Genomic DNA, 12643 nt, shown 5'->3' with positions numbered 1-12643 from the left:
TCACTTTCTGCTTGAGTTAATCTCCGTCAGAAAGTAGTTCCTATAAAGTAGTTCCCTTGGTAACGAGAGCCGATCAATCGAACACTCCTGCTTCCCCGCTTACAGTTATTGATATAATTATAGTAAATAATATATTATTAACCAATTTATTGAAAACAATTTATTGACAACAATTCTTGAATTAGGCTATTTATTTATTTATTTACATATTTAACATTTTGGCTTCAGAATGAAGGTGGATGTTCATGCTGCCATTAAATGTGCAATTTTTGAAACAACTCATGAACTCCATGCCAGACTTTTTTGCAGTTGGTGCTGTGGTGTTCACGGAAGAGCTTTCCTCCAGTGGCCGTTTGGCGTGTCCCGGACCGGCAAAAAGCGCGTTGCTCCACATTTTTCTGTTGTCCAGATGATAACTATAAAATCTGACATTTTGTAGCTAACGATTTTCCAACGAGAGACAATGTAACAATGTAACGGCTGTGTGTCGCTATGGAAACCACTACTTCTCCGCTGCTTTCTTGTTCCAGTTTGCAGTTAGCTTTTGAATAGCTTGGTTTCAGTCACGTGACTTCTATGACGCGCGAAATTCAAGTGGAGGTCAGGAAGTGAAAACGCAATCATTCATCAACGCAGGAATCATGGAGGACACCGACTATGTCAAACAATTAAATTAACCTGCACGCCGCAGATATCGTGAAAAAATCACAGCACACATCGGATACGATCCGTATCAGCTGAAAAAAAACGACTTTTCTTGTGATTTATCCGATTTGCCCGCTGTCCAGGCGATGGATATCACCAGCTACCTCGTCCTTCATACCTCCTACTACACGGCTAGCCAGATGAAAGCGTATAAAAGCCTGGAAGCTTTCAACTACTTCGTGTGTGGATGGGTGAATGACCTCGGCACCAAAGAGGCATTAAACAAATGTCGCCTTGTTTTTGCCCGGGTGAGTGTTAACTACCTATACCTTCTTACCTCTAAGTAGCATTATTAGGAGACATCTAGCTAGCTAACTTTAGCTACATGGACTCATGTAAGGCAGTGTTACGGCTGTCGCCTTGCCTTCAGCATTAACTGGCCTGTGAGTGTGTTGTGTGTGTGTATATATATGTGTATGTTTGTTATGTGTTTAGCTTAGGATATATTGTGTTTTGTGTGTATAGACAGCTCAGAGCCTTTGAACAGCCTGCACGTTGTTTATATCACTCTATGTTGAGGTTAATATTAAAAACAACCTCTTTACCAAGACCATCTGGTTATGTGTTGCTTGTGATGTTGTTAAATGTATGTTACCAACTCGCAAGTTGTGAACTGGAGCTTCAATTGTGTAGGTCAACCATTCCCAGAGGTCTGGAGAAACACCATTTAAAAACGTGGATTGTAGCTAAAGAAGATGGAGAGGTTGTTACAGCACACTGTAACTGTATGGCTGGGTAAGTCATAAAATAAATATCCCAACCCAAAGCATATTTGACACAACACTTAAGCTCAGACAAAATAATGCCTGCTATAATATTCATGTTATACCATTACTAGCTTTTACGATCAATCTAGTTATTCTAGTATGTCTCTGTCTATACAGTTTGTCAGAATCCTGCTCACATGTTGGAGCAGTTCTGTTTGCAATCGAAGCAGGTGTGAAGATGAGAGAGACTGCATCCTGCACCACTGAGAAGTGCAAGTGGCTAATGCCATCACATGTCAAAAAGGTATTCAGACCCCAGTGGTCAGTCAGCTGTTCATGCCGTCCTTGCCTGTCTCATAGTTACACTGCACCTACATGTATGTTCACATACATGTTGGTCTGTCTCTCACATGTGCAGATTCCTGCTGCTCCAGTTGCGATGATAGACTTTTCATCCGCAAAATCCAAAAAGCAAAAACTGGATGATGCCATTGCTGGAAGGACAGGTGAGAAGCACACATTTCAGCGTCCCACAGTCCAGGGTTCAAAATTGGAGCGAGGATCAGAGAGGTATATGCAGTTTTTCAAGACTTTGAGCAGAAATTCCCCAAGAAGTGCTGCACTGATGTCCAGGGAACCATATTACAGAGAATGTGTCCCTAAATCTGTGAGCAAGCTACCTAAACCACTACCTCAGTATAGGACACCAGAGATGCTACAGCTATCCCCAACAGAGTTGCAGAATGCATGCCAGGACTTCAGACAGGAAGAGCTGACACAGCCACAGGTCCAGGCAGTAGAGGAGGAGACCAGAAACCAGAGCTTATCAGCAATATGGTTTAGCCAAAGAGCAGGAAGGATCACAGCCTCAAGACTGAAGCAGGTTCTATAGACTAGTCTTGCACAGCCATCAAAGTCCTTGATCAAGTCCATATGCTACCCAGAGGCATACAAGTTCTCTACAGCTGCAACAAGGTATTTATTAGGGATTAGGGAGCCAATCAGAAAAGCAAACTGTATACAGTTTTTCTCAGACACGGAGGGATACCGACTTGTTGTGAAAAGTAACTTACAATTCTACCCGTGGTATACGCTGATTATGTCAGTAAGTTACAGTACAAGTAACTTATAACTAAATTCATTATCATTACAAAACATGATTCACAAAATATTCAATGCATAAAAATACTGTGTGTGTGTGTGTGTGTGTGTGTGTGTGTGTGTGTGTGTGTGTGTGTGTGTGTGTGTGTGTGTGTGTGTGTGTGTGTGTGTGTGTGTGTGTGTGTGTGTGTGTGTGTGTGTGTGTGTGTGTCAGGTATGGATGCAAATACGAGGCAACTGCCCGAAAGCAGTATGAAGGAGTACAAAGTCTGCACCACCAGGGTTTCAGCTGTAAAGACAGCGGGCTTTGGCTGAACCCTCAATGGCCATACATGGGAGCGTCGCCAGACGGAGGTGTCACGTGCACCTGCCATGGAACTGGTATCTGTGAGATAAAGGTAAGTTATTTGTTCAGTATTGTGCTACAGTAAAGCGGGTAAGTATAGGATTGTGACGTGATCCTGAGTCTGGGGATCCTCTCCCAATACATTTTGAGCTGCAGACACTTATTTACAGTACAATATATTACTTTTCTTTTCATTGAACTTTTAGTGCCCACACAGCAAACAAGAGGAGGCCAATCTTCGCCTGTGTGCTGGAGAACAGGGCTTCTGTCTCGTCAACGATGGGGGCACTCTGAAGCTGGACAGGAGACATGCCTACTACCATCAAATACAGGCTCAGCTCCACCTCGTTGATGTTGACTACTGCGACTTTGTTGTCTGGACTAAAAATGACCTCTTTGTAGAGAGAATTGTGCGTGATGTGGACCTGTGGGACAACATCATTCCCAGAGTTGAGCGTTTCTTCAGACTATGTGTTCTCCCTGAAGTGTTGGGACAGCAACTTACAAGGGGAAAGGTAAAAGTCATAAAGAGTTGGTGTGCTCATTTTTTTCCACAAGAACATGTTAGTGCATAACTATCAGGTGACTAAAAGCCTCCTCTCCCTGTCTGCTGTTCCATTTTTCAGTTTCAGTTGCAAGATGATCAGGAGGGAGAGAAGGCGTGATTACCAGCACCTGTGGTCTGTCCTGGTCCCGGAAGTTGTGGTTCTCTCCTTGTTGCATTATTATTACGTGCCGTAGTGGGTGCTGGTGTTTGGGTGTGTGTGGGTGTCTTTTTCTCTCTCCCTCTGATCTCCCCAGGTGCTCCCAATCTCCAATCAGCGCCTCCATATAGGACATGAGGAAGGTTGCAGTCGCTCTCCCCTTATCTTAAGCTTTGTTTGACAAGTTGGCTGGTGAGCCCTTTTTCGTTGTGTTAATTAAAAGACCACTTTATGGCGTCAGAGATCAGTTTCCTCTCCTTTTTCTCTCGGCCGGTTATGTTGTGTGTCGCTACTTCCCTTTGTACCCCTATATTTACAAGGGAACATAACATTTGCACAGTGGCAGCTCTTTAACCTGCATTACAGCACCTTCATATTCACTGACCACACTCACTAGAGGAAGTAGGGCTGTGTGATATATTGCTATTGTAAACAAGATGTTTACTGCAAAGATTAAATGATACTAAGACTGAATAATACATGGTTTCTTATTGACATTTACAATAACCCTCAATGGCCATACATGGGAGCGTCACCAGACCAATTGTCATCTCTAGAATATTGTTGAATGAATTAAGCCTGAATGTAGATGAAAGTTGTATATTGAGTAGGGCTACACAATTTTCAACACAAAAAGATGTTTACTGAAAAGATTAAATGATACTGAATAATACATGGTTTCTTATTTACAAGACTACAGCTCCATGACTTTACTCCAATGGGACGACAGACACTGACAGATTAGACAAGGCACAGCGAATAACCCCAATCTTGTCAATTAATGCTAGTGCCTCACCTGGTTTTGTTAGCATGTGCTCTATGGGCACAGCCCTGCTTTGCAGAATCTGATATTTTCTTCTGACTAATCCTATGACTCTTTCAACATGAATACGCACATTAGCTATTTTTCTTGTCTCTTCCACCTCGTATGCTGACAGCTGACTTTTCCCCCTGGTGAATGCAGGCATCTTTAGTGAAGCACAGTAAAATCCCACACTATCGGCAATATCGAACCCACGGTCTGCTAGGACAATATCTCCAGGTAACAGGTTTTTTAGGAGCCCACTCTGTATTGTGATCTGTTTATCACTAACTCTTCCTCCCCAGGCACAAGATATCTAGGTAACATAGCCTTGGGGAGCAACACCAATCAGAAATTTAACAGTATGGTGATGCTTGTAGTTGGACCATGTTTGTGCTCTAGCTAGTAAATTAGAGGGCCTCTCAATAAAAACTTCAAAACAGTCAACAATCACAGCAACTCTACATCCAAATGCCTGTCTGAATCCCATTGGCATTGTAGCTTGAAGTACATGTCGCTCTGGCCACTCAATTATAAATTCTGTACTCTCGTGAAGTATGTCAATTAACTTATGCCAAATTCTAGAAGCAGTGGAGAGAGAGAGATGTTGAACCTGAAAGCCAAATCTTTCAGAGGGAGATTTAGTCTCAGCCTCAGCAAAACTAAAATGAACTGTTCAAATTTGGAGAGCACAGACATAGGGCCACAGGTGATGTAGGGCTCGCACAGTTGAAAAACCTGAAGTAAAACTAAGAAGTTGGGGAGCCCGGTGTAAAACTTTGTTTTCTCTTCGTTGTTCTCAAAGGACTCCTGGTTGAACTTTGTGTCCAGTGCCTTTGTCCGAAGATCTCCCAGCTCTGTTGTGTTCTGTCTCAGAACATCCTCCATCCTCTCGATGTCCTCCATCGTTAAATCAGTCTGGCATCCTGCATACAATATAGCAGTAGCAAGCATAATTAGTTATTTAAAATAGTCAAATATGAATGTGAATTTTTGTGAAGTTATCTTTTTGACAACCTTTTTACAGACATGCAAGTTCTCTGTTCCAATTATTGCAGATTCTCAAATTAGTGCTCTATTTTCTAAACCTAATTCAAAGTTTGCATTGATTTTCTGACAATCACATTTGTAATATTTAATAATAATGCTGGTGGTTAATTTACCTTGTTGGTCATTTAATATCCCACTGGTGTCCTCTGGTTGTGGGCTGTCAGACGGGGGCTGCGTCGGTTCTGGGCTCTCGGTTGTCTGCAGGAGATCCAACAAAGCCTCTGCACATTCTGATTGTCTTTGTTGGTCTTCCTTGAGCTCCATCCTCTGCTCTCGTCGAAGAGATGCCTCTGATCTGGGCTTACTTGTTGTGTGGTAACCGAGGCTAACAGTGGGAGCCCAGTCTACCGGCTCAACGTCACCCAAAGCACTAGGGCACCCTAAAAAGTCCCAACAAAGTCCATATTAGACTACAGGTAACTTAAACATGATCAGTATTACTAAGTAAATACGCATTTAACCACAACCCACTAATACCTAAACAAAGCCACAAAAACCAAGTTAGCTAATACCTCTGATGAAGTGGTCGCTGCAGACCCGTGCATTAGACGACTCTGCTCCTCCCGACCGCAGATGTAGATTTGAAAGCCATTTTTTCCGGCGTTCTTCGGTTAGCTTCTTAAATTGCTCAGCTTTATGGACGACAACCTTCGGCACTCGGTAAAACCTCTTGTTTTTCTCTCGGCCGGATCGATTGGAACAACCGTAAACTACACAACACACCGGCATTTTCACAATGGTAACAGCAGCTAGATCCTCTGTAGAAAATTACTTCCTGACCTCCAATGGAATTTCGCGCCAAAGGAACGCAACGGTGTGACGTCACGTGAAACCAAGCTATTGTGGTACTTTTCCAGTTGGTCTACCTGCTCTTCACGTAGCTCTGCATGTTGTCGTTTAGGTGCTTTTTTTTCTAGGCACTCCTCAATCCAGTCCTCCACAGTAAGACCCCCCCGGAGGTTGAAGTTAATCTTAAATGTTTCCATATTATGTTTGGAAGTTTGTTTCGTAACGTAAAAAGGAGGGTTTCTGGCCCGTTACTTCTCCGCTGCTTTCTTGTTCCAGTTCGAAAAGCAAACTGCAAGCAGTTTGCACGTTCTATTTGACCGTTCTTTGATCGTGGAATCAAACACGCCTATTGACCAATCAGAGAGCTTGCTCACACCTATGTGTTAAAGAATTAAAGTTAAAGGACTCAGCTCTTTTCTCAGCTAATTATTAGTTTTTTAATCAGTTAGAAATACATGTTAGTCCATTTTAATGTTGTCGTTTGTCAATGTGAAGCTGTTTAAGTAATGGAGTACTGCATTGTCTCATTTAAAAAAATGCAAGTGTTTTAATGTGAAAATAGTAGATTATACTGTATCTTTGATCGCTAAATACATGTAGTGGAATAAAAATTACGCATTTACTGTTGTGCACCGACAGAAATGCTAGAGAGGTTCATGTTGTTTATGTTTGCTTTCTCTCATTCCAGGCTTCTTGATTGTTTGCACCTGTCATCCATCCTGTGTCTCCTGTGCTCATCAGTGTCAGCCCCGCCACTGATTGGTCCCACCTGTGTCTTGTCACCCTGTGCTTAAATTCCCCTGTCTCCCAGTGTTCTTTGTCAGTTCGTATTGTCTTATACTATGGTCAGGTCGATGTTTCTTGTGCTCGTGAAAAGTTTCATTCCTCACTATGTGAGCGATTTCATTTTTTTGTTCGCTATTGTTGTCATCTCGGCTAGAGATTGATAGTTACCCTTTTTGTTGTTCACTGCTGTATTGGAAAATAAAGTATCTTACAAATACTTTACCTCTGTCTCCCAGGTCGTGCAATTGGGTCCTACATCCTAAGTGTCTGAGTTCGTAACATTTACCTTTGAAATGTAGTGGAGTAATAAAAAATAATACTGAGGTAGAGTTTGAGTATCACAAAATAGTAGCGTATAGCACTTGAGTAAATGTACTCACATACTTTTAGACTATTTTAGAAGAGATTTAGGTATTAAGAAGTTATGAAAGTACATTTTAATTTTGTTATTGTACGCATAGGGACAAGCAGCTGAATAAGCTTGTGAATGTCTGGCATCAAAGTCAGGCATCAGCCACACATGACTTATTTCAGAGTACACACATCATCAGACATCTCTGACATTATCTCTGCTGTTGTTTTCCATCACACACACACACACACACACACCCACACACACACACACACACACACAGTAGACAGTGTCTCGCTGTGAGGGCCATTGCTGCCGTATTCCTTTGTTTGCTACACATGACACACTCCCTCTCCCACTGTGGGGTAATATAGCTATTTTCTCAGTCAATTTGCCACTCTCAGCATCCAAGCACATGCAAATATGGAAGATGATACCGATTTGGAAAGAGTGCTCGGCTGTGAAATGTGAACCAACTGTTTAAAGTCCAGGTTGGATTTACATGAAACTGTGAAACATGATTGTTTACCATTTATTTATGTATTACCTTCACCATTTGCAAGAAAATAATGTAATAAATAACTTAAAGTGAAAAATGTTCTGTTTTAAGTGATAGCCTCACACAACAACACTTTAAAAAAGCAATATTTCAATAAACACGACTTAAAAATCTTCACATTTCACGAGATTTGAATTTTACAAAACCCATTGACAAAAAACAACATTTGACAATAAACATAAAAATTCAGAAAACAAAACATTTCACAAAACACATTTAAAAAAACAAGACAAACCACCAGAACTTGCGGCATGGGATACAAACCCAGACATCACACAACGTGGCTTTACGGAGCAAACACGCGAATAGTCTTACCTTTGTTGTTGTTCTGATCAAAAGTGTTCTATGGCATCAAAACGATAAAAACGCTGCTGAAGGTTAATCCAATGGTTAATCCAATGTGTCTGTGTCACTTTGAAATGATTACTGATAATCCATCTTCATATTTACTAGTTTGATGCCTAGGTTTCAGTTTTCAGAGCGTAACATAGCTTTCCACTGCGTGTGCGTCACTCTAACTCCTCAATGGTAACTTTTGTGTGTATGTGGAACTTCACCTTCGATTCTATTGGCTCTAACGGTTAAAAAGATGTGTCAATCACCAAAATTGACCAATGGGTTCCAAAGAAACGGCAAATACACCCAAATGACCCCAAAAGGTTTTGTGCTAAATCCCTCTAAAAAGGTCAAATGTTACTTGTTTTGAATCAATCTTGATACAGGGTACTTATGTTATAGTTTGGATTCCTAAAGATTTTAGTCTACTATCCCATCATTCAAGGCTGGTTTTCACTATAAGTAATGTTTATTTTTGGACGGACACTATAATCTAATTTTTTTTACTTTGTTCAATCTGAATTTACTTTAAAATTAACAAATTCTATATTGATTCTGACTTTTCTACATCCAACTCACAGGTTTATCATTGCTTTGAGAAAAACAATCGTCCGTTGTGTGGACGGGCCGTAACCGGTAAAGCCCCTGTCACACTGTCCCGAAATTGACACCCGATGGACACACGATAAAGGAAATGTTCAAATTCGGCTGTGATCGTAGCAACATCGGGCCATTCGTGAGGGCATCTTAAGCTATCGTATGACCGCCGGTGGAGTTTCTCAGGCTCCGGCAGCAACTTCGTGAGCAGCAACTTCGTAAGGCACTCGTGAGGGCATCTTGTCAAATCGTGTCATCTTCGTGTTATCATCGGTGCATTCACCCTCACTCTGATCGGGGCGAATGCCCGATGGCACCGATGATAACAAGATGCCCTCACGATGGCCTTACGAAGGGCAAAATTGACACACGAATTCAACACGAAAATGAACCTTCGCAAGGTCCTTCGGCAATTTTTTGGCATGCCAAAGATTTTGCCACCGCTCACGAAGTTGCTGCCGGAGCCTGAGAAACTCCACCGGCGGTCATACGAAGGCTTAAGATGCCCTCACGAATGGCCCGATGTTGCTACGATCACAGCCGAATTTGAACATTTCCTTTACCGTGTGTCCATCGGGTTGTTTTATTGCACAACAAAATCATGTAAACATATTATGTAAATAACCCAATTTGTGTTCTGTGAAACTAAAAAGGATATAATATATTATTTTGAAGGACAGTTGACAGTAAGTTGTTGTTATGGAAACAACATTACGGAGAAAACGTAATATTTTCTACATATAACGACGGATAAAGTAAAGAACAAAGTCTGAAGATATCAGTACAGTATCATAGTACTGTAACATAATTGTTTTTGGTACTTTCATTGCAGTTGTATGTCTTAAATGTAATGTAAATGTTGCCTTCGTGTGTGGTTCGGGGCCATCTTCGTGCGAAATTCACAATTCCATATTCGTGTGTCCATCGGGTGTCAATTTCGGGACAGTGTGACAGGGGCTTAAGGGAGAAAGCCTTTGAGCTCCATACTGTTTCAGAAATAATCCTTGATAATCCATGATATGGCGTTTCATCACGGCAGTATCTGCCGGTAGAATCTTCCGCATGAGCAGGCATAAGCTCCGCCCCTCTTTTTTAAAATCACATTTATACCCAAAATCAGCACTTTTGAAACAGGAAGTGAAATAGAGGGATATGAGCCATGGCTAGAATGGGTGATCTGTTTGGTATTTTGAGCAAAAGACATGTTTTTGTATATATGTTCATATATCTGAGACCTATGCTATTGCCTAAAAATAGCATGATAGGTGATCTTTAAGACTAAATTAAAAGCTTAAATCTCCCTTTTTGTTAAAGATTGAGAAAAAAATCTGTACTTCGTAAACAAAATATACAATTTAAAAGACTAAATTAGGTTTATATATGCTCAACGGACAAAATCACAAACACAACACTGGACTACTTTGTCCAATGAGACATTTATTAAAATACAAACGTGAAAAAAATGATAAGTTGTGCTAAAACAAATGTCCAAGTTTTCCATCTAGTTCCCACATATTATAAAATGGCAAGTATTAGAAACACAACCATATGTCCAGATCTGACACACACAGGGGACATTACATTGACTTACATGCATTTCCTGGAGACTTATCCTAACCTTAACCATAACCAACACATGCCTAACCCTAACCCTTACCCTTAACCTTACCCTAATCCTAATCCTAACCAAGTCTTCACCCTAAAATGAATGATTCCCCTCATGGGGACCTCCAATTTGTCCCCATAAGGGAGGCGAGTCCCCACACGTGACTGTGTAAACAGATGTAGGTCCCCACAAGTATAGTAATGCTAGGCCACACACACACACACACACACACACACACACACACACACACACACCATGTATACATCACTTCAGGGGACATTACATTGACTTAGATGCATTTCCTGGAGACTTATCCTAACCTTAACCATAACCAACACATGCCTAACCCTAACCCTTACCCTAAACCTAACCAAGTCTTCACCCTAAAATGAATGATTCCCCTCATGGGGACCTCCAATTTGTCCTCATAAGGGAGGCGAGTCCCCACACGTGACTGTAAACAGATTTAGGTCCCCACAAGTATAGTACTGCTAGGCCACACACACACACACACACACACACACACACACACACACACACACACACACACACACACACACACACACACACAGAGGGTGTTTCTCAATGTCGAGGACGCTTGCTTGGTAGCACATGTCTTCCGAGTCACTTGCTTCAGAAGCGAGGCAAGAATCCTTCCTAGCCTCGGAAAACGAAGAATGGAACAGGCTAACAGATGTGCAGTTGTGCGTCATATGCGAGGCCCCGCCTTAAATGGAGATCACGATTTCCGCTAAAGATTTGGAAATTGGTCCGTGCGCAAAGCATTGTGGGGATTTTAAGACCGCGGAGTCTACACATGTGCAGCCTCGAAATTTCTCGCTACAAAGTACGCCAGCCTCGGTAGAATTCCAAGTATGCTGGATATTGGAACAGTACTTCGGCAGCACTCGATTACGTAGTATGCTTGAAATAGTGGCTCTGGAGCAGCCTTCCTCGACATTGAGAAACACCCACACACACACAAACTCCTTCCCCACACTGCCCCCTACTGCTCAGGTACACCCTCCTGACTCCGTCCCCCACAGTTGCTAGGCAACATGTTCCTTGTGCGGACACCCACCTGCCTTCAGGCTTCAGCGCTCTAAATTTGGTCTTAATTGCAAATTGAGTGGGAGAACAGGCCGACGCCGGCTGAATGAGAAGCAGCAGCAGGGGCTGGCCACCGTGCAGGGACACCGAGACGGAGGAGACACAACAGTGGCTGTAATAGATGGAAATGCAAAAACACAAAGTTACTGGAAAGTAGGGGAAGAAAATGCTACGAGAGAATTCAGGGTTATGTTGTTGCAGTGGTGCTGGCCTTTAGTTTCAAACTACAGAATGAGTGTTGAGAAAGAGACCAAAAACAAGCTTGCGACCACATTTTAGATTTCATGTTGACTCAAGAGCTCAGGAAACCTGCCGGATGCAAGACTGATGATCATCCAGATTTTTCATTTTCAGTGCCGGAAATGCTGTTTACGTTGTAAATAAATAAATAAAACGAAAATAATAATAATTCATAGAAATAAGAACATAGGATGAAGAAAAATAAGAAGAAATAGAAGAAATAATAAAGCACGGTGATGAAAAAGAATACATAGAAATTATTTCCAAGATTAAGTAACGAAAATCAGATATGTAGGGACCCCCCCATTTAGAATTGTCACTTTCTTTAGAAGTGATTTTTATTTCAACAGGTGAGTTTCAGTACTGAACAGAACTCAGGAGCCTGCATCAAAATGTCACTTCTAAACTCAAACAAACAAACAAAACGTATTATTATCTGGCTCGGAAAGCTAATTACTCAGCATTGAATGTAAATATTTTTTATTTTGATATATTTTCTCTAATGAAATATAAATATGACTAGTAGCACACAATCCAACACAATCCAACCTTTGGTTTGGTAGACATTCTTTTTTTTATTACAAATGTATTTTTAAAGTTATTTTAAAGAGTGTGTCAAAGTGTTAATAACAAAACCAGAGTAACATTGATATCAAACTGATTTAAAGCAGCAATTCAATTAATTGTATTCACAAATAATTTAAAAATACCAGTACAATCATAAACACAATGTTTTTGCAATATATTTGACTAACCATTACTAAAGCATTCACAATTTGTTCAACTAATGCCTGTGTGACAAAACAAATCCCAGTTTGGAATAAATAAAGTAAATCATATATCATTTTATCAG

The 12643-nt window shown here is 41.2% G+C and overlaps 1 protein-coding gene and 2 long non-coding RNA genes across 3 annotated transcripts; all 3 read left to right on the top strand.

Moving 5' to 3' along the window:
- Window positions 1-660: 660 nt before the first annotated feature.
- LOC117539967 lies at window positions 661-2304 on the top strand. Its single transcript, XM_034206347.1, has 4 exons — window positions 661-953; window positions 1339-1440; window positions 1590-1716; window positions 1831-2304. The coding sequence occupies exons 2-4, from the start codon at window positions 1433-1435 to the stop codon at window positions 2302-2304; spliced, it is 609 nt and encodes a 202-aa protein (XP_034062238.1). The 5' UTR covers window positions 661-953; window positions 1339-1432.
- A 4-nt stretch (window positions 2305-2308) lies between these two features.
- LOC117539691 lies at window positions 2309-3148 on the top strand. The gene is made up of 3 exons (XR_004568062.1): window positions 2309-2387; window positions 2747-2911; window positions 3066-3148. It is a non-coding gene; the product is annotated as an uncharacterized LOC117539691 (long non-coding RNA).
- Window positions 3149-3157: 9 nt separating this feature from the next.
- On the top strand, window positions 3158-3810 carry LOC117539686. The gene is made up of 2 exons (XR_004568061.1): window positions 3158-3374; window positions 3486-3810. It is a non-coding gene; the product is annotated as an uncharacterized LOC117539686 (long non-coding RNA).
- The last annotated feature ends 8833 nt before the right edge of the window (window positions 3811-12643 follow it).

This window comes from Gymnodraco acuticeps, unplaced genomic scaffold (genome assembly GCF_902827175.1).
Source record: "Gymnodraco acuticeps unplaced genomic scaffold, fGymAcu1.1, whole genome shotgun sequence".
In the NCBI taxonomy this organism is placed as follows: Eukaryota; Metazoa; Chordata; class Actinopteri; order Perciformes; family Bathydraconidae; genus Gymnodraco; species Gymnodraco acuticeps.
This window is presented reverse-complemented; position numbering and strand designations above follow the sequence as displayed.

Excerpts from the sequence above, each read along its gene's own strand:
- LOC117539967 (XM_034206347.1), top strand. Across the intron at positions 1,717-1,830 it reads TGCCATCACATGTCAAAAAG|ATTCCTGCTGCTCCAGTTGC; the intron begins GTATTCAGACCC and ends TCACATGTGCAG.